At 40.3% G+C, this 23,248-nt stretch overlaps 1 protein-coding gene across 1 annotated transcript; it reads left to right on the top strand.

Moving 5' to 3' along the window:
* Positions 1 to 285: 285 nt before the first annotated feature.
* On the top strand, positions 286 to 18,984 carry LOC310691600 (olfactory receptor 14A16-like; the record flags this gene model as incomplete). The annotated part of the gene is made up of 4 exons (XM_083471459.1): positions 286 to 348; positions 3,201 to 3,441; positions 9,447 to 9,580; positions 18,411 to 18,984. The coding sequence occupies exons 2-4, from the start codon at positions 3,217 to 3,219 to the stop codon at positions 18,982 to 18,984; spliced, it is 933 nt and encodes a 310-aa protein (XP_083327585.1). The 5' UTR covers positions 286 to 348; positions 3,201 to 3,216.
* Between the last annotated feature and the right edge of the window lie 4,264 nt (positions 18,985 to 23,248).

Raw genomic sequence — 23,248 nt, forward strand, 5'->3', positions numbered from 1 at the left:
TTTTTTCCTTCTTCCACAAATGTGGAAGAAGCAACATTAATTTGAGGAGTTTAAGCAATGTTTTAAGATCAGCTGTGCTGCACTCTTGGGAACAAGATCCGAAGAGGGCAAAAGAAACTCAGAATAACTCACTTTCCCATGTGTGCTGTCACTATTAGATGATGCAACATTTAGTGAATTTTACTGTAACACAGGCAGTCTTCATAAAGGCAACAAATCAGTTACATATTCTATACTAAGGGCCACAGCAAGGGTAATGTGGTTGGCTGGGAAAATGCAGGGACTCTCAAATCATTAGAAAATTGAACCTAAAGCAGATGAAGGGGAAACTTATTCTAATAAATAAAGGTACGTCAAAATGATTTACTGAGTTGAGTAGTTTTCTATTATTTTGATGTAATCTAGAGGTGCTGGTCACTTTTATCATTTCCAGTCATCTATCGAGTTTCATGTGGTCTCATGTATACTTGATACATCAGAGTAATGATGCAGCCATCCTTAAACCGTTCTGCTTTTCCAAATGTCTTACTTGTTAATTGTTTCAAAATTTTAAAAGCTTATTTAATGTAGCCTAGCCCTCAAATTTATTTGGGACTGGATCTAGATGAGGCAAGGACTTACTGAGCATGCTTACAGTATTACTGTGCTGTTTCTTCTTGGGGAATCGTATGTGGGAGGAGGTTTCTATTCATCAAGCAGTTCTTTATAATCCTTTCTGGATAGTCTCTTCTTGAGCAATTATTGGGAGCAAAAAAAATATGGCTGGCTGCATCTCTATATACATGATTGGATGTACTGTCACTTCCAGGAAGCATTTAAATGACCTTTTATTGATGTGTTGCTGACTTTACTGGAAGCCCCAAGGAATTTAAAAATGTTTCTGAAAGAAAGAAGGAAGTCTTCAGACCACTTCTTAAGTACTGTTATCAAACCATGCATTGACCGGCTCACTGATTTGTGCATTAATCCTCATAGTTAGAGCCAGTGTGGTGTAGTGGTTAAGAGTGGTAGATTCGTAATCTGGGAAACCGGGTTCGCATCTCCACTCCTTCACATGCAGCTGCTGGGTGACCTTAGGCTAGTCACACTTCTCTGAAGTCTCTCAGCCTCACTCAACTCACAGAGTGTTTGTTGTGGGGAAGGAAGGGAAAGGAGAATGTTAGCCGCTTTGAGACTCCTTTGGGTAGTGATAAAGCGAGATATCAAATCCAAACTCTCCTCCTCCTCCTCTTCCTCCTTCTCCTCCTCCTTCTCCTCCTCCTCCTCCTCCTCCTCCTCCTCCTCCTCCTCCTCCTCCTCCTTCTTCTTCTTCTTCTTCTTCTTCTTCTTCTTCTTCTTCTTCTTCTTCTTCTTCTTCCAGTCTGCATATGGGTCTGCAAGGGGCAGAAGGAAAGAGCTCACTACAAAATGCAGTGGGATCTGGAATGCTGCATCAGTCACAAGAAAGCTCATATTAACTATGTTTTAATGTTTGTGATGAAAACAGGGGAAGCAATAACTGGGGCAGGGGAGTTCTGATTCTAATGAGCTGTTTTGGATGAATGGGAGCAATATCCCACAGTGTCAAAGTACATTTCCAGTTAACGTCCTGCACATATAGCTTTAAAAGACCCATTTAGAAATGAAACAGCAGCACAATATTCCGGGAAGTACCAAGAAAGTATGGAAATTTCTCAGATGATTCTATGAATGCGTAAATACTGATGATCTACAACAGCTAAACAAAAAACTTTACCTACCCATAAAGAAACATACCTTTTTTAAATAGTCAATGTAAGTTTTTATTTTTGAACCAATAATCTTATGATACCAATGGTGATCAATCTATGATACTCTTTCTTTGTTTTCATCATTCCCTTTTACTCTCCCTAAATTGTTCTTGGGCTGTTACTTTTTCATCACTTTTTTGTTGCTTCTGGGAACAGAAATCCAGATTAGTCTAGGACCGTCACCCAGCCAGTGAGGGTTGATCCGAGAACTTTTGCTGGCTGAGATGAAGGCAGAAATCCTCCCCACACCCCATTCCCTTCTTAAAGACTAGGGATAAGACAACATCTGGAACCACATATCAAGGCAGCAGACTAGTGATGAGGCACTGGGCAGGTCACATAGCATAAACCCAGATCTGTTCTCTTATATTTGCTGCTGCTTGCTCTCTGTTCAACCTAGCTTTTGCTCAGTGCCTGCTCAAATAAATGCTGCAATGCAGCAGTGGAGGTACCAGGATGTGTCACATGAGCAGAATCACATGCACATACATGCTGCTTCCTGGAGTCCATGCTGCTTTTTCACTTAGTCAGACACATACACCAATTCCAAGGAAAGGGGAATTAATTGGTTTAGAGAAATAGTGGTAGACATATTAGATCACCTCTTTAAGAGCAAACAGTACCAAGCATTAGTTTTCATTAGTACACATCTTGTGCAAATCTGCTAATGCAAGGAAGAAATGAAAGGAGGGCGGGACAATAGGGATCAGTCACTAAAAGGTCAGCCCAAAGCTGACCAACTGCCCACCACCCCCAAAACGTGCCAAAGAATTTGCACCCCAGCAGTGACTGCAAATGTACGATGGGTTATTATTACAGATTTTGCTACAGATCTTCTGTGGTAAGGGGAAATGTGGATGGCAGGAAGAAAAAGTACAGGCTGGCATTTTGATGTGGACAACCCTGTGTAAATGCTACAGAAACATTCCAAGGATGACATGCACCAAATCCACAATGAACTAAACTCAGAAGATCTGAGTACGAGCTTCACCTCTCCCCACACTACCCTTCAGTTACTTCTATGTGGGAATAAGCTGAAATGGTACAGCATCCTTTTTTAATGACAACTTTGGAAAGCTATGAGTTGGGCCTGATTTCCAGTAATCTTTCTATGGTAGGTATAGAGATGGGATCAAACATGCCACTCATTTTGTGGAGGGGTGGGTGGGCACGTTTCCTGGCACCACTGAGGCAACTGGCCTATGCTCATGGATATAGAAACATGTCATAATGCACACATCTGCTGCAGGTGTAGTAGGGAAAGGAGCGGACATAGTGAGTAGAAAAAGAACGATCATATTGTTTTCCCATGGGAAAGTATGCAAAGTAAAATCAGATGCATTTGATTGTTAAATTAAACGAGCCCTGTTTAAATAAAACCAGTTGTTCAATATCTGCAGGCTTAAAATTCTTGATTTCTTCCTTTTACAGGTAGCATGTGAACAAAATGCACAATCTTACATCCATTTCTGTCTTTCTGCTGCTGGAATTCTCAGATGTTCGAGAACTGCAAATCTTACACTTCTTCGTATTTCTGGTATTGTACTTAACAGCAATAATAGGGAATCTTCTCATTGCTATTGCTATTGTTTTTGACCATCACCTTCACACACCCATGTATTTCTTTCTACTGAATTTAGCTATCATGGATCTTGGAACAGTTTCAGTCATGGTACCCAAATCAATGGCGATTTCCCTCCTAAATTGCAGATATATTTCTTATTTTGGATGCGTTGCTCAAGTTTTCTTTTATATCCTATTTGGAGCATCTGACTATGCTTTACTTACTATAATGGCACATGACCGCTATGTAGCCATTTGCAATCCACTCCACTATGAAACAATTATGCACAAAGGAGCCTGCATTCAAATGGTAGCCATTGTGTGGATTATTAGCCTTCTTTATGCCATATTACATACTGGGAGCACCTTTGCCAACACATTTTGTTCTAATTCTATCAATCAATTCTTCTGTGAAATCCCAAAGGTACTGAAGCTCTCCTGTTCTAACTTTTACTTAGTGGAAGTTGGATTTCTTGTGCTAAGCTGTAGTATAGGACTTGGTTGTTTCATTTTCATCATCATAACATACATGGAGATCTTTTCTACAGTGCGCAAAATCCCTTCTGTCCATGGTAAGAAAAAAGCCCTTTCTACTTGCCTTCCCCACCTCACTGTTGTCTCTGTGTTTCTGTTCACTGGAGTGTTTGCTTATACAAGGCCTCCCAGTGAAGCTCCTTCTGATCTAGATATAGCTTTTGCTGTGGTGTACTCTGTAATTCCTGCCACATTGAATCCATTTATCTATAGCATGAGAAACAAAGAAATCAAGACTGCCTTGTGGAAACTCTTAGATGTTTGCATTCTTCAGAAACTATATGCAAAATTCTATAAGAAGGCATGTGGGTGCTTTAGCTTCTGTATGTGATTTCCCCCCTATAATCTGTTGTAGAACATCTGTTTTGCATGAAGGCAGCTCCTGGTTTAAAACATGGCATCTCCAAGCAGGGCAAGGAATGATGCCCTGTCCGAAGGCCCGGAGAGACAATGGAAGTCAATGCAGAGTACAGAGAAAAATGGAACAATGGATGAATGCATATCAGGCAACTTTGGCACAAATTCCTCCTTTTGCCTCAACTTTATTCTGCATGTCTCCATAATTTGTTCGCTTGCGTCTTGTCATAGACATAGACCAATGTATCCCATGATCGACCCTGTCATGCTTCAGTCCTCCAACAGGGAGCTGAGAGAGATATGCACCCAAGGCCTATGCTAAATCCTACCTACATCTTAAATTAATAAAGTTGTGGTCATTTTGTAAATCCCAGAACATTGTTTTATTCAGTTTGTTCACCTTCTTAAATTGAGCCTTGTTCCCGGAGGTGGGGGCAATACAAGTGGGATTGCAAAGGTTCTTTGTAAGACAAAAATGAAATAACCCTGGATCAAAAATGAAGTCGACCTGGTTGATGCTTGGATAGTATTTTCTGGGAATGTACAGTTTCCCTTTGCCACCAGGCCTTCCTTTTCCCTCTTTCTTTGGTTCCAAACAATCACAGTCTGGCTACACTTCAGAGTTATGACTATGCCCTGATGGGTCATTCATACCCCTTTTTCCTTGCTGTACAATTGACACATGAGAATCCATAACCTCCCTCTTTTAAAAATTAAAAATTAAAAATGCAACCATTTCATTTACACCATACATATAGAGCTCTCTTAACACTCTTCAAGACCCATGGCTTTCCCATACAGAATCCTGGAAAATCTGATTTGCAGAACAATATGAGAGCTGTTAGGAGACCCCAGCAAACCAAGATTCTGGGAACTTTCTCTTTAGTGAATCCTCTCTCTTTACTGCATAAAAATGCACCTCTATTTAGGTAGCATTCAGCAAAAGGTTATAATCAAAGTTCTTTTTGGGGTAGAGAGAAAGGCATGGGAAGCGGCAATTCAAACGTAGGTTTCAGTGCCATCCGCTTATAATTGGAATAAAATTACTACATCTGGTTGAGCCAGTAAGAATTCTGGCAGCCAAGTTCTGCACTAACTGAGGCTCCTGGGTCATATTCGTGGGCAGTCCTATGTATAACCGAATATTGTGATTCAACCAGGAGGTTACCAGAACAAGGATTACCATGAAAATTTATCTCTATCCAGAAATGGAAACAATATTTGAATATTATTAAATAATTCTGTCATAATGCTAGGCTCACCACAAGTGTCATCATTTTTCATGCACTGAGGAACATATTATAACTGTTATTTTTTCCCTTCTTCCACAAATTTGGAAAAAAGTAAATTTATCCCTATCCTGAAATGGCAACAATATTTAAATATTATTAAATAATTCTGATGAAATGTAGTAGATAGGTAGCCGTGTTGGTCTGCCATAGTCAAAATAAAAAAAATTCCTTCCAGTAGCACCTTAAAGACCAACTAAGTTAGTTCTTGGTATGAGCTTTCGTGTGCATGCACACTTCTTCAGATACAGTGTATCTTCTTCAGATAGTGTATCTGAAGAAGTGTGCATGCACACGAAAGCTCATACCAAGAACTAACTTAGTTGGTCTTTAAGGTGCTACTGGAAGGAATTTTTTTTATTCTGATGAAATGCTAGTCATAGTTTCACCACAAGTGTCATCATTTTTCATGCCTTGAGGAACATATTGTAGATGTTATTTATTTCCTTCTTCCACAAATGTGGAAGAAGCAACATTAATTTGAGGAGTTTAAGCAATGTTTCAAGATCAGCTGTGCTGCACTCTTGGGAACAAGATCCCAAGAGGGCAAAAGAAACTCAGAATAACTCACTTTCCCATGTGTGCTGTCACTATTTGTTGATGCAACATTTAGTGAATTCTATTGTTATATAGGCTGTTTTCACACAGGTAAAAAATCAGTTACACATTCTATACTAAGGGCCACAGCAAGGGCAATGTGGTTGGCTGGGAAAATGCAGGGACTCTCATAAGATCAGAAAATTGAACGCTAACGAAGCTGGAAGGGAAACTGATTTTTCCAAATAAAGGTATGTCAAATTGATTTACGGGGGTTGAATAGTTTTTCTTATTTTGATGTAATCTAGAGGTGCTGGTCACTTTTTTCATTTTCAGTCATCTATCGAGTTTCATGTGGTCTCAAGTATACTGAAAAAATCATAATTATGATGCAGTTTTCTGCTTTACAGAATGTCTATTTTGTTAACTGTTTCTAGATTTTGAAACCCTATTTAAACTAGCCTAGCCCTCATACAGTAGAACCTCGGGTTGCGAATGTAATCCATGTGGGAGGCACATTCGCAACATGCAGTGTTCACAACCTGCAGTGCCGCGTCTGCGCATGCATGAGTCGTGATTCGGCGCTTCTGCAGATGTGCAAAGCGCAATTAAGTTGTTCTGTGCATGCGACAGTGCCAAAATCCAGAAGTAACCAGTTCCGGTATTTCCGGGTTTGGCGTGGTGTGCAACCAAAAAATGCACAACCTGAAGCGTCTGTAACCCGAAGTACCACTGTATTTATTTGGCACTGGATCTAGGTGAGGCAATAACTTATTGAGCATGTTTAAAGTATTATTGTGCTCTCCCTTCTTGAGTAATTGTATGTAGGGGGAGATTGCTATTCACCAGGCAGTTCTTTAAAATCCTTGCTGAAAGTGACTGTACATCATATCACACATTCTCTTCTTGAAAAGTCATCGGGTGCAAAAAATATGGCTGCCTGCATCTCTAAATACATGATTGGATGTATTGTCACTTCCTGGAAGCATTTTAAATGACCTTTTATTTTTGTGCTGCTGACTTTACTGGCAGCTCCAAAGAGTTTTAAAATGTTTCTGAAAGAAAGAAGAAAGTCTTCAGACAACTTCATAAGTACTTTTGTCAAACCATGCATTCATCGGCTCATTGATTTGTGCATTAATCCTCATAGCTATGTTCCAATCTGCATAAGGGTCTGCAAGGGGCAGAAAGGAAGAGCTCCCTACAAAATGCAGTGGGATCTGGAATGCTGCATCAGTCACAAGAGAGCTCATATTAACTATTAATTTGTATATGTTTGTGATTAAAAGAGAGGCAGCTATAATTGGGCAGGGGACTCTGATTCCAATCAGCTGTTTTGGATTCATGGGAGCAATTTCCCGCAATGTCAAAGCACATTTCCAATTAATGTCCTGCACATACAACTTTTAAAAACCAATTTAGAAATATAATTGCTGCACAATATTCTGGGAAGTACCAAGAAATAAGGAAAACTTCTTAGATGATTCTATGAATGTGCAATTAGTGATGATCTACAACAGCTAAACCAAAAACATCACCTACCCACAAAGAAAGATACCTGTTTTTAAAGAGTCAAGGTACTCATAAGTTTTTGAACTATGAATCTAATGATACCAATGGTGATCAATCTGTGATACTTTTTCTTTGTTTTCACCACTCCATGTTTCTCCCCCTACATTGCTCTTGGGCTGTTACTCTTTCACCACTTTTTGTTGCTTCTGGAAACAGAAATCCAGATTAGTCTAGAACCATCACCCAGCCAGTCAGGGTTGATCTGAGAACTTTTGATGACTTCTATTTTGACTAGTAGGGATGCGGGTGGCGCTGTGGGTTAAACCACAGAGCCTAGGGCTTGCCGATCAGAAGGTTCGAATCCTGGTGACAGGGTGAGCTCCCATTGCTCGGTCCCTGCTCCTGCCAACCTAGCAGTTCAAAAGCACGTCAAAGTGCAAGTAGATAAATAGGACCCGCTCCGTTGGGAAGGTAAACGGCGTTTCTGTGCACTGCTCTGGTTCTCCAGAAGTGGCTTAGTCATGCTAGCCACATGACCCGGAAGCTGTATGCCGGCTCCCTTGGCCAATAAAGCGAGATGAGCACCACAACCCCAGAGTCATCTGCGACTGGGTCCCTTTGCCTTTATTTTGACTGGTATTTTGATGAGGACAACCCTGTGTATACGCTCCACAAACATTCCAAGGATGACTTGAACCAAATCCACAATGAACTAACCATGCTATGGATAAGGGTGTGAGTAGGAGCTTCATCTCCCCCCACACTAACCTTCAATAACTTCTATGCGGGGATAAGCTGAAATAGTACGGCATCTTTTTTATTGAAAACTTTTGAAAGCTATGAGTCAGTGCCAATCATTGGTGTTTGTGTGTGTGTGTGTGTGTGAGAGAGAGAGAGAGAGGGGGGGGGAGAGGGAGAGGGAGAGGGAGAGGGAGAGGGAGAGGGAGAGGGAGAGGGAGAGGGAGAGGGAGAGGGAGAGGGAGAGGGAGAGAGATGGGCAGGGAGTGAAGGTGGGAGAGGGAGAGAGAATGGATGGATTGAAGTCCTGCCATGGCTACGTAGCTGAGGTCTGTATTTGAATTTACTCCCCAATAGGAGCTTTCTTTTGGGGTAAAGGAACTAAAAGAAGTGGTTGAAAATACCCTATCTGCTCAAGTTTACTGTGGGTTTACTAAAGTGGAATCTATACACATATTAAAAAATGCCCTGAAAATGCTTTTCTAAAAATACGTTTTGAAAAATATATTGAATTTGCCATAAGTTCACTATCACCATTAGTGTCACCTTTGTATAATGAACTTAAAATGTATTTGCAGCTGTAGAGTCTCAGAAATATTCAGAAAACCAACAGAAATGAAAATTTCAATTATCATATATTTAATATTATTTTGTATTACAAAAGAATATTAATGTTTATTGGGTGGAAACTGCGCTTCTTAATACATTTAATAATAAAAAATGTATGAGATATAGCTTACAAATGGAATGTTTTAGTGTCATCACTATGCACAACTGTTTCACAACTGTTCTTCAAAGCAAAATCTGATGGAGTTTATAGTGAAATATGAATAAACCTGTTTTAAATAACCAGTTAATATTGCCATATTAACACTTCCCAGTTTCTTCCTTCTACAGAATGAATGCAAGTACTGAAGACAAAATGAGCAATCTTACATCCATTTCCATGTTTCTGCTGAAGGAATTCTCAGACGTACGAGAACTACAGATCTTACATTTCTTTCTGTTCTTAGGATTCTACTTGACAACCCTGGCTGGGAATCTTCTAATCATTGCAGTGGTAGCCCTTGATCATCATCTGCACAAACCTATGTATTTTTTCCTAACAAACTTGGCATTGATGGATGTTGGCTCCGTTTCTGCCATCATACCCAAATCTATGGTCAATTCCATCATGAACAGCAGGTCAATTTCATATTCTGGGTGTGTGGTTCAAGTTTTCTTCTACTTCTTCTTTGCAGCATCAGACCTTTCCCTTCTAACGGTAATGGCACACGATCGGTTTGTTGCCATCTGCCACCCATTACAATATGAGACAATAATGCACAAAGCAGCTTGTATTCAGATGATCGTCATTTTGTGGATTACAAGTCTTCTTTATGCCATGTTACACACTTGTGGCACGTTTGCAAACACCTTCTGTTCAAACACTGTCAATCAATTTTTCTGTGAAATCCCAAAGTTACTGAAGCTCTCCTGCTCTAACATTTACCTAGTTGAAGCAGGGTTTATTTTGATAGGGTGTTTTATAGGAATAGGATGCTTCATTTTCATCACCATAACATACATCCAGGTGTTTGCTGCAGTGCGCAAAATTCCTTCAGTACATGGTAAGAAAAAAGCCCTCTCAACTTGCCTTCCCCACCTCACAGTTGTCACTGTGTTTGTGTTCACTTCAATCTTTGCCTTTGCACGGCCTCCCAGTAGTGTTTCTTCTGCTCTGGATATATTTTTTTCTGTTATATATACCATAATTCCTCCTATGTTGAATCCATTCATCTACAGCATGAGAAACAAAGAAATCAAAACTGCTTTGTGGAAACTCTTACATTTAGGGCATTCTTCTAAAAGCATATTTAGAGTTCTATAAAAACCACGTTGTGTCTGTTTCTACATGTGAATGGTTGGCCCTACAATTTTTCAGCTTGAACTGAAATCATTTTAATATTTCTTAGGCATTGCTCTGTGAACCCTTCATCCAATTTTCTATGTTATCCATCCATTGTTCTACTTCTACCACTTTTAAGATTGTCTATTTCACCTCCAACAAATTCACATGTAGTGCAATCAGATTTAACTGTGTCAGCAAATCTTAAGAGAAGGTCTTTTGATTATCTTGTTCAGTTAGAAAAGGTTTGATTCGGTTGAAGGACGTTGTGCATATATTGGTTTCTATTTGATAATAAAATATATTTTAAAGTAATGCATTGAATCTGAAACTTCATGCTGCAGACAATACACAATACTAGGAATGAAATATATTGTGGGGTGGTACTGTGGAATATTTGAGAGCTCTGCATCCTTTATCTCTCTCATTTGAGAAAGTTATGGGGCAAGTTCCTCAGGGGAGGATGCACACAGCATGGCCCCACTGACCAATCAGTGCCAGTGGTGGGCATGGCCGTGGGAGATTTGTTCTTTTGTGTTATTATATAAACTCATGGTGGCTAGCCTTTCCTTGAATCAATGACTGCATTCGTTCTGAGGGCTGCATGCCAGAGAGGGCACTGGCCAAAGGAAATGTGGGCATTGCCTCCCCATGTCCACTCTCTAGCACACCACATTGCACACATACCGCATACATGCACAGACATAAGGACTGGCAGGCAAACACACATGCACACTCAATACAAAACACACACATTCTTGCACACACAGGAAGTCATATAGCTGGCCTCCTCTGCTAATCTGTACCAATCCACATAAACCTTCATCTGACGACTGCCCTAAACAACAGAGGATCACTGGAAGCTGCCTTATGCTGAGTCAGTTCATTGGTTCATCTATCTCAGTGTTGTCTACACTCTAACTGGCAGAGATTTTGCAGGGTTTCAGGGAAGGTTGTCTCCCAGCTCTACTGATGATACTGGGGATTGAATTTAGGATTCGTGTAAGGCATATGCTCTACCACTGAGCTATGGACTTTCTCTAGCAAGCCATGGCTGTTTAAAACAGGCTAATCAACAACACTAGACTTTCATTCATTCTACTTTTCTCTCTGGCAAATACTGTGCTTTCCCAATTATAATATGTGGGTGACTGAACCCACACTGGCAAGCTGTGGATGGGTAGAAGACATAACATGTACCCAGCACTTTCTTTGGAGAGGGATTAGATGCTGAGAGCCAGTGTGGTGTAGTGGTTAAGAGCAGTCGTCTTGTAATCTAGGGAACCGGGTTCGTGTCTCCGCTCCTCCACATGCAGCTGCTGGGTGACCTTGGGCCAGTCACACTTCTTTGAAGTCTCTCAGCCCCACTCACCTCACAGAGTGTTTGTTGTGGGGGAGGAAGGGAAAGGAGAATGTTAGCTGCTTTGAGACTCCTTAAAGGGAGTGAAAAGCGGGATATCAAATCCAAACTCTTCTTCTTCTTATAAATATTGTGGGTCGTAGCACAAAATGGCTGCAACAAAAGAGGTGATGGTGCTCTGTACTTGTGAGTAGTGTCACAAAAAGCACTGCCTATACCAATGTCCACCCACACCCGCCCACCCACAGTTCAGGAGGCCATGCTTGCAGTTGTCCAATAAGGGCATCTGCACAATGCACACAAGGAAAACAAAGAAACAAAGAAATTAATGCATGAATGGATCAAACAGGTTTGGAAGCAGCGCTATCTCATTGTAAAGGAAATATTCTTCTGGCAACATCCCTCTGGCATATATTCAATATTCCCAGTAATGGTCCTCTGAAGACATGGGGCCTACTAGCACTTGAAGCACCCTCTTACCTGCTTCCCTTTTTGGCTGAGAGTGTTAGCAGTGAAGTGGTAGACTCTCATCTTGACGTTGCAACAATGTCCATCAGGATTTTGTCAGGATATCAAAATGACGGGTGGCTCATAGACAGTAAGTCAGCTATCTTTTGATCAGATTATTGGCCCACATTGGGGTAAGCATTCTGATTTGATGGTACTTTGCCTTGAAGTGCTTTGAGCTGGAACCAGTCTTAAAATCCTCCCCATGTTGATGAATTGGGCCTCCCAAATTCTTTGGAATAATCAGAGCAATGGAGACAGATCAATATGTGCACAGACTAGATCCTGAGGCTTCGTCACCATCCCGGGGCAGTAAAAAGAAAAGAGAATGCACATGACCAGGTGGCCATTGAGGGAATTTCTCTTGGCTCCCCGGGTAGCTGGCTCAAGTTCCTGCCAGCTGCTGCCATCCAAACTGGCCAATGGGTGGACTCCGGGTGTGTGTGTCTAGCTGGCTGAAAGGGCATTGGCTGCATGTCTGCCTGGGCAGCCAGTGAGATATAAAAGCTTGCAGTGCCTTCCTACCTCAGCACAGTCACTGGATAAGCAAACCCTCCCCCCTTGTTGTTAACCTTTCTTACCTTCCAGATCAATCTTGTTGGGTTTTAAATGTTCTTTGCTTTTCAGGTTCCTGCTTTAACAATGCTTTATTCCTTTCATTCACAGTTTAACTATATTTTGTTTCCCATATATCTCTTGACCTTGCTATGGTTGCAAATGATTGCCGTATGTGGAGCCATGAAGGAATTTCCCTGTAGACAAATTGGCCAGTCTAGAAGTTTTGCCTTCCCGATAGAAAATTGTTTAGGCATTGGATGGAATCTTAGTCTTCAAAGGTGGGGTGAAGGGGTGCATCACCCAGTAGGGATCCAGTATCGCATTCAGGGTACCCTGTTAAAGGGGTCTCGATAGATGTCCCTGTCCAGAAGCCAAGCATGGGGCAGACAGGTCATAGGGCTTCCAGCGGATGGCCAACTCATTAGAGTGATGTCTTGGGGAGACCATCATCCTAACATGACCCTGCAGTGGTTCCAGTCCTCCAGCAGGAGGCTGGAATGGATATGCACTCAATGCCTGAGCCAAAATTTCATCTACCGTATTTTTCGCTCTATAGGGTGCACCTTTCCATAGGGCACACCTAGTTTTCAGAGGGGGAAATCAAGGAAAATTTTTGATCCCCCCCCCAGCTCTGGGAGCAGCAGACAGGCTGCACGCAGCCTGTGCACTTCTCCCAGACCTCCCTGCTATTGCGGAAGGTGGGGGAATTCCCCCATCTCCCGCAAAAGCCCACAGGAGGGAGAAGGGACTGACTCGGCCAGTCAGTCCCTTCTCCCTCCTTGGGGAAAAGCCCCCAAGAGCGGCACGCTCTTTAAAGGCTGTGCGGCTCCTGTGGGCTTTTCTACAAGGTAGGGGAATTCCCCCACCTCGTAGAAAAGCCCGCAGGAGCCGCGCAGCCTTTAAAGAGCATGCGGCTTTTGCCTGCTTTTGCGGGAGGTGGGTGAATTCCCCCATCTCCTGCAAAAGCCCACAGGAGCCGTGCACCCTTTAAAGAGTGTGCAGCTCCTGTGGGCTTTTCCACGAAGCTTGTGGGGCTGGCGGTGGGGGGAAGCGCTGCTTTCCCCCCCTGCCAACCTCAAAGACCAGACTCTCCTGGTTTCAGCGAAAGCAACGCGAAGCCTCCGGAGCGCAGGCTTCAGAAGCTTCGCGTTGCTATCGCCGAAGCCAGGGAGCCTGCATTCGCTCCATAGGACGCACACACATTTTCTCTTCATTTTTGGAGGGGGGAAAGTGCGTCCTATAGAGCGAAAAATACGGTATATCTGTAATGAATAAAGTTGTGGCCATTTAAAATCCGTGATCAGGGGAAAGAGACGACGGAAGAAGATTGGAAGAAATTTAAAATCTATCTTAAGAAATATTACAAAATTGATGAATGTTAAAATGTTGAAGTTTTCTAGAAAGAAAAGGAGATTACAGCGATAAAAGATTAAGTTAAAGAAAAGAATAATGAAGGAATATATTTGATAAGATTAAATTTAGGATTTGCTGAAACAACTTTGAAATTTGGGATGCAGAAAGGGGAGGTTTGGGGGAGTCCGAAAAGTGAGGTTTATGAAAAAAAGGTATGAAATTATACATGTTTGTTTGTCTTTTTATTTGTTTGTATTGTTTATAAAAAACTGTAAAACTAATATATTTTTTTAATAAAAAATAAAATAAAATCCAGATAGTTGTTTGAATTATTAATCATATTTTACATGTAGAGACTGAGCCAGGGGTTGGCAACAATGTGACTGGGCTTGCAAATTATTATATTTTATTAAATTTATGTTCTGCCCTTCAGCCCAAGTTCATAGGGTAGTCTACATTATAAAAATACAAAACACATAACAATAAACAAACAAAGTAGCTCTGCTGAGGACAGGACTCAGCAAAAGACCTTAACCTAAGAATGTATGTGACAAGCAGGCTAATATGGGTAGTTACAAAGGTAAGTTCCAGTGCCAGCCACTTATAATTGGAATAACATGACTCCATCTGGCAGCCAAGTTCTGCACCAACTAAGGCTTCTTAGTCATATTTAAGGGAAACACCATGTGTAATGCAATGCAGCAGTTCAATAAGAAGGTTAACAGAGCATGGACTGCTGTGAAAGCCTAGCTCTATGCGGTAATGGCCACTGCTTAATAATCCGCCAAAACTTGTAAAATATACTCCATCCCACCAAATGACAATGTTAGATCAAATAACATTGATAGAAGTTTTTCAGCATGGTTTTAGAGAAGCCCTCAATTGCCTCACTTTATTGATAGAAGTGCTTCTCAGTCTTGCCAGTACCTGCCAGCAGGGTTACTTCCTATTCCCTTTTGCTTAGAAAATCTATAGCATAGAGTCAAGCTGAATAAGGCTGTGGGTAAGACAGGTCTTCAACTTTGTACCAAGAAACTTACAGTAATTTCAGACATATGATTTAAAGTAATTTAAAGTCTTCACATGAGGAAATTGAAAAATAATAGATCACATTCAAATTACATATAAAACGCCCCAGAAGCAATTGTTAGCTGATCATAGAAATGGGGAAAAGATTAGGAGCAATTTGCATTTAAAGGCAAAGATTCCTAATTTACACTTCCCAAGACAATAGGGTTTTGGGGGGTTTTTTAATTGTCAACAGGTGTTGAAATATAACCAATCAGATGCCCTTTTCCTGGTATGTGGCCAGCACCAAATATATATCTCCCTTCAGGACTCTGGTACATCCTGACCCCAGGGCTTTTCTTCAACCGGAACTCATCGGAACTCAGTTCCAGCACCTATCAGGTGGGCACCATTGCTATTGCAAGGGAGGGGTTCATGGTGCAGCGTCCCTCACTTTTTTCCCCTTAAGTGGAAGAATCATGCTGGCCAGGCTTTTACATTTATTGTTTTCCACACAGAATATTGACCTTGTATGTGATGCAATATATGTTGGGGAGAGCACAGTGCTCCTTTGTCATAAAAATAGGAACACTCCTCATGTGTTTTACATGAGACATATTTCGATCCATAGATAATTTCTCTTGGGACCACTACTATTGAATGCTACTGGGATTTGTTGTTTCTCCAAGAACACATGCAGAGTGTAGAGTCATAAAACCTTGTCACTACAAGGTACATATTTACCCACACAGAAGACATGGAAAATCAAGAAACTCGTTTTAGAGATTTTGACTTTATTTTCATGAAATACAAATGAAGAAATCAAGCAAGACTAATGACAATGCAGCATGCAAAGGTAAAAAAGAAGGAAAGAATAAACTCTCCCTACTAGTGTTTTCCCCATTGTCATGCAGTAGGAAATGACAGAGAATAATTTGCAATGTAGAAAACTTGGCAGGTGGCCTGACATAATCCATCACAACATCCTCTCCTTACATCTGCTAAACTCACTTTAACATTGAGAAAGCGACTGCAGCCTAGATATTTCAATTGTTGTAAGCATTACCTAGATAACATTTGTGAAGCAGTCTGAACCCTTGAAATATTTTATATATCTGTTAAGCAGTGTATAACTGTCAAGTGTCAGCATCAAAAAATCACAACCTACCATTTCATAACTGGGATGTCTCTGGACTGCTTAATACTGGCAGTAAATATTCTGTAGCTGCTGTATTTTTATGGTAAAGTGCAGTAACCTGGTTTCTGCATGCATCTGTTCATGTGGTATGGACTCCATACAGAAAGCAAAAGATCTGTGATTATTGAAAAGCAATCCCCTTTAAATTCAATGTGACTGACTGCCAGATATATGTACATAGGATTGCACCCTTATCTAAGCACATGCAGCTTGCATTTTTGTACGTGAATATAGCTGACTGAACAAAGTGGGATCTACTTTTGAGTGCACACACTTGCACTATTTAAATGTCTGGGTTAATGCCCTGTGTATGCACACTTCTCTTTTGCTGAATGCAAACTTCTACTTTCTCTTACACATAAAAGCATACACAGTGTCTTATCTCCTCACAGGAACACAAACATATGTTATCTTTAATTTTCACAAATCTCTTCATCTCATCTCATTTGTTAGACTCGGGGGGGGGGTGCCCTTTTTCAGCACACTATGTGCACCTGTGTCCCCCCCCCAAATAGTGACTCTGAAGAATCAGCTGTACGATTCAACACTTAATTTAGATATATTAGCTAAAATAGTCACTAGCTTCCAAATACTGATTCTTTAATGACACATATAATTCAATAATCAAACCATCTCCTGTTTTATGATCAGAATTAAGATCTATATAGTTTTGAAAATAAAAATTGCTGAAAGAATTGTTATCCAATGAGTAGAGTTTATTAGATCAGGATTACTCATAAGTGGACAGCAGGCCTCATTTCCAGCAAATGTCACTGGAATATGTGGGAATAAACAAAGTTGGCAGCATATTGGTCATCCCAATTGAAGGAAAAGGACTGTATCCTTTACTGGTATGTATAGGTACAATAGAGGTGGGGGAGGGGGGCTTTTTATATGTTATAAATTTATTCAATGTAACCATTTCCAAAAACTTGGTGTTAAGCCATACTTCCAGACATGTTAGTTGTGTCTAATTTGTTGCAGGAAAACCAACATAGGGCAGATCCAAGCTATATACTGAAAGCAAACTTAACTCACACTTAAAGCACATGTTTAAAGGTTCTTAGGGGGAAAGTCATGTGCTTCAAATGAGCTTGGATATGCTTTCAAATGTATAACATGAAATGGCCTATAGATTTCTGTGGCACTTTAAAGTTTAACAGAATTGTGGCATAGACTTTGTGGCATAGTGGAACATAAACTTTAATGAACTGAGAGCCTTTTGATTGACTAAAACAAAGTCCCTGAAAGCATATTTTCTGTCTTTTACTCTTCTTTTTACATTTATATCCTTTTTTTCACATAGTTGGCATACCCATGTAGGGACTGGAGAGATCCTTGTTGGAACATCTGTAGAACTGCTGCCAGTTCATGTAGACAGTTTTCAGTTAGATAGACCAAAGTTCTGACTCAAAGTTAAGTAACTTCATTTATTCCCATGTTTCTTTTTTGGGTAGCAGGAAACTGTGTTTAGGAGCAATGAGAGGGTCCATGAGTTCTTCTCCAGTTCTTCCCCAGTTCAGATTTTACCCTGAATCAGAAAAGAATTTTCAGGCTTTTGAAATGCTTTCCTTTTCTTTGACTTAAGCAGCTGAGTCTTTGAAGGTTGTAAACTACAACCTGGCAAGTTTTGACAACACCTTAGGTACATCATTCACAGCAAAATTTTATGTATTTCTAGTCAAAAGCATTATATATACATACATACATATATATATATATATATATATATATATATATATATATATATATTGCTTCATTTCTGTCGTTACTGATTGTGACAGATCATGGAAAATGTTAATAAATTGCTGAATACATGCATTAAATAAGCTCTCTCTCTCTCTTTTGTATCAGCAGCCATGCCACATCTGTAGGAGAAAATGCCTAATTCAACTGTCCTTCCTACTTTTCTTCTCTTGGATTTTTCTGACAACTGGGAGCAAAACGTTTTGTACTTCACTCTTTTTTTAGTGATTTACTTGGCAGCCTTGACAGCAAATTTTCTTATCATCTCAGCAGTTTCCCTGGATCAACAGCTTCATACCCCCATGTACTTTTTCTTGGTGAATTTATCTGTTGTTGACCTTGGTTCCATTTCTGTCACCATCCCCAATGCCATGATCAATTCACTTTGGAACACCAGAGAGATTTCATTTTCTGGATGTGTTGCACAAGTGTATTCTTTGTTCTTCTTCTTGATCTCAGATTTGTTCTTGCTCACAGGCATGGCGTATGATAGGTATGTTGCCATCTGTGACCCACTGCACTATGAGACAGTGATGGGCAGGAAAACCTGCATCCAGATGGCAGCCAGTGCATGGATAGCTGGCCTTCTTTACTCGGCCTTACACACCGGTAGCACTTTTGCCATCACCTTCTGCTCCAACATCATCAACCAGTTCTTCTGTGAAATCCCACAACTGCTGAAAATTTCCTGTGATAATTTATACCTCATTGAAGTTGGAGTTATTGCTTTCAGTGCATTTATAGTCTTTACCTGTTTTGGTTTCATAGTTGTTTCCTATGTGCAGATTTTCATGTCAGTGCTCAGAATCCCTACTACTCAAGGACGAAATAAGGCCTTCTCAACTTGCCTACCACATCTCATTGTTGTCTCCTTATTTATAAGTACTGGTGCCATTGCCTACTTGAAGCCTGTCTCAGGTGCACCTTCAGATCTGGATCTGGTGATTTCTGTATTATATTCTGTAGTACCTCCACTGATGAATCCAATTATTTATACCATGAGGAACAGGGACATCAAAGTTGCACTTTGCAAAATGTTTCAGTACATTGTTTCTTACAGGAAATAAGGAAGCTTTTCCCACTGTGAATCCGGTATCCAGCCCTGTGAGGTTTAATTAGAAACAATGGACTTTTATAGGCAAATGCCAGAATGAAACGGGACATAACATAGATATGTATGAATCTATCTAGTCATCCTCACCCATTTAAACTATTGCACTGAAGTTATTTGAATCCTTTGAGTTCAGTCCTGAGTATGAGTAACAACGGATACATTTTGTCAAAAGTTCATCACTGTTACAGGTGCCACATAATATATGTTCTGCATTTGTAAGAAATATATATATATATTAGTGTGGTGGCACCTATGCTGTGGAACTCCCTGCCTATTGACATTAGGCAGGTGCCTTCACTGTACTCTTTTGGATGCCTGCTGAAAATATTTTTGGCTAGATAAGCCTACACAAAGGATTGAAATGGTGACGTGTTTTCAGTTTATTTCTGGGTTTTTTAATTTTAAAAAAAGTTTTAATTGCTTTTACTAGTAATATTGCTGTTTTATTCTTTCTGTAACCCACTTTGAAGTTTTCTACAATCAAACACAATATAAATTTTATGAAATAAATAAAATTAATTTTTAAAAAAATGATCTTTTAATCTTCCATTGACATTAGTCACCTATATACATAAAAATCCAAGGCTCACATCACACAGACCCAATTGGAGGATGTGTAGTGCAGCATCAAAGTCCTAGTTTGCATGAAGTCAGCTCTAACCATGTAGTAATCTGACCTTGCACTCTGCAGGAAACTGTACTTTCTTATATATTCATTGAATATAGTTCTCAGCAAATAATATTAATGTGGGTATTGCTTAACACAGAGAATGAATCCATTTACAACAATAGATCTGAGGGTTACTGAAAATATAATAAATTGTTGAAAGCTACAGAAATTTAAGATCAGCAGAACTATAATTATATTTCTCAGTATAGATACTGTAAACACATACATTTTAAAGGTGGGTGAAAATGAACATTTCTCTACCTCCCAAAGCAATTAATTCCCCCCCCAAGGGTGACCTCAATGTATATCCCTGGAGGACACCAGAGGGATAGATTTCTCCCCCTCATTTGCTCCAAAGCTTTTACTTTCATGCTAGCAAGTGGAACCAGTTGAGTTGAGGTGGGGTGCAGGCTGATGTGGCATAACAATGGTAGCACAACTGGAGGAAAGGAGCTGCATAGCTTCTTCTCATCTCACCCCCAATGTCACAGGTACATCATAGGTTTTCCAATCGAAAAAGGCACCAAATAGAACATAGGGAGGGAGCATAAGCAACTGAACATTGCAAAGGTGGAATTCACCAAAGGTAGAGAAACCAAAGGACATGAAATGTCTGGAATGATATATAGAGCAGGATATCTGGAACAAGGGAACAGTCGGGGGAGAAATGAGGGAAGAATAAGAATATCTGAAGCTGTTCCCATAATCTTCTTAATTTCACTATTACATTTATTGTCAGGAACTGGACTGAAGAGGAATGGTGCCCTCCCCCCTTCTCCTGAACCTTCCCGAGAACAAGAGGACAGTATAGATTTAGAACAGTGGTTTGCAGAAGGGCATAGTTCAGAGGCTGCAGAGGGCAGAAGCTGGGAAATACTGGAAGAGGAACAGCAGGAAGAAGGAGAAGCACCAGGGGAGAGACAGCTGACACACCCAGTGTCCTTGGAAAGCATTCCTGACCCCACCTCTCCCAAGGCCAGATGAGCATCGAGGGTATTAGAAGAGAGAGCTAAGAGGCAGAAAGCTGAGATTAACTGATGGAGTGACATTGAATAGGGGACACGTAGGGGGGTGGAACTTTACTTGGAGCAATGTCATCATTGACTAGAGACTACATTCTTTGTCTCTCTGTGAATACTGAATAAATTATGTGGTAAGGACTTTTCGTCTTTATCTGCTTTTTTGGCTGCCGCCAGGGGAGGGATAGGATTCCCCTGAAGCCTTGACATTTATACACCATCTTTCTTTCAAGATGGCACTCTTCAATGATCACACTAAAGATTATGTGATACATAGGATTTCCATGCTGTTTACCATCTAGGTATGAGATGGACCCAGACCTCATTATCTTCAACAATGCCTTTTAATCACATTACTTCAGACCATGGTCTGGGATCTCCCCTTTTTAATATTTGAACTCATTTGAAATGCATTTCAAAGTTAAGCAGTTCGGGATAACTTTGTAGACCGATCTGCACATCTGACAGCAATATGCTGAGTCTGTCACTCACGATGGATCATTTGAAAGCTCCATCCTGAACATTTGTCTTTGTCCTCTGCAAACAGTGACATTCCATAACGTGTTTTTCTCACTTTGGCTCTCAAATAATTTAGACATAATGATCATTGTCTTGGGACTTTGGAAATAATCTGGACTGGGCTCCGGGGAGGGGGGGGTCTCTAAGTACTGTTTCAGAAGGAGCATATATAATTTTCCTTCTCCCAAAAAACCACACTTCCACTGTAGTTTGAAATCAGAAGCAGAGACCTGGAGCACAATGTAGATGATTTCAGTATCACATTTATTTCATTATAGAAGATAAATTGGCAGATCCTTTCTCAAGTTAAATTTGTGAAAGTTACATAAATATAAAGACCTTAATAGAGTAATACTGAAAGATCACTGAAAGTATGAGAAAATTGTACAAATCTTAGAAGAAATATATACAATAAACCAGTGATTATAGTAATAATAATATCTTGTTCCTTTCTCTTGTTGGATGCATCACCGGGATAGTCTGTTTTCCTAATATATGTTGGATAATCTTCTTTCATATATGCAAGACCAGCTATACTTTCCAGATCCACAGTGCAAGCAGTTGTATAATCTGATGGGAATGAGAATGGAATGGAATATGCCAAACAAATGTGTATAAGCAGCAGATCCAAGGTAAGATGGATTTCCCTTGGATAAGGAAAGTAGTTCTTTGCATTCAGAAGATGATAATAAATTCTAGATGGATATAATTTATTCCTTTAATTTAATCTAAAGTTATTAGCTCAGAGAAAATTGATGGGAACCCTAGATAGGATCATAGATGGCCCTACAGATGTTGCTGGATTGCAACTTCCATTGTCCCTGACCATTCTGGCTGGGGCTGATTGAATGACACAGGTTACACATCCTTGATATTTGGCATGGTTAAATAGAAAATAATCTAAGAGTGGATGGCTGGGGTTTGAGAAGTCCTTAGCTTGAGATTCTAATGTACTAGTTAGGTTGCTAAAATTCACCTTATACCTGTGACTGAACTAACACAGAATGTATGATGAGCTGAACTTGTCAAAAAAGAATTTCCTCTAATTATCTAGGGAACTAGCTTTACATTCCAGTTTTTCCACACAGTGGAAGAAACCAAAGCTTATCCCATATGTCGCCATGAAAATTCTACAAAAGATACTCTATTTTTTTAGAAAGTCCATGGTGTGGTTTCTCTGAATTGTATGTACAGAACATGAAACACCAAGGGAGCAATTCTAAGCTCCCAGAAACGGAGACTGGGAGGTTATTGGATACTGCAGAATTTTGTCTTTGTGTTGTGAGAAGGAGGTGACTTTAAGAGGGAGAGGTCCAAGTTCATCCATGAATGGAGGAAACCTTCACCACTGTTGCCAACCCATCATTACTGTTGTGAGGCCATGATTTTTTTGTTAGGATAAAATCATATGCAGGAAACTCTATGACACTCCACCCCTCAAAAATCAGTATTGGGACTGTTTTCTCACATCTCATTAAAACTGCAAATGTGTATACCAGAATAATATATGTGTGCATATTTTATACACCAAACCTGCACAAGTTGTGGCACTCTAAAATTAGCAGAGTCTTGTATTGTGGTTGTACTGCCAGGTGTTTCATAGCACACAGCCATTCAGTTTTTCAGTCCAGAACATGCAGTTAAAAGCAGGAGGCTTGCTTACTCTCTGGTGGGCTATTATTTATGACTGATGGACAAGCAGTCCAAGTTGTACATGCCTCTTGCAGACTCAAATCATTAATTAAGAGTATCAATGAGCGTTTTTCTTCTTCACTAACTTTAGGCTGGCTACAGTTTGCCAAGAAAGAAATGAGCAACCATAGCTTTGTGAATGAGTTCCAGCTCAAAGGATTCTCTGATGTTCTCGAGCTGCACATTATATACTTTTTGGGTTTTTTCCTCATCTACTTGGCAGCTGTGATTGGAAATCTTCTCGTGATAACTGCTGTAGCCCTGAACAAACACCTGCAAACCCCAATGTACTTTTTCCTGGTTAATTTAAACATCAT

The sequence above is a fragment of the Podarcis liolepis genome (genome assembly GCF_965112155.1).
Source record: "Podarcis liolepis genome assembly, chromosome: 13".
Lineage (NCBI taxonomy): Eukaryota > Metazoa > Chordata > Lepidosauria > Squamata > Lacertidae > Podarcis > Podarcis liolepis.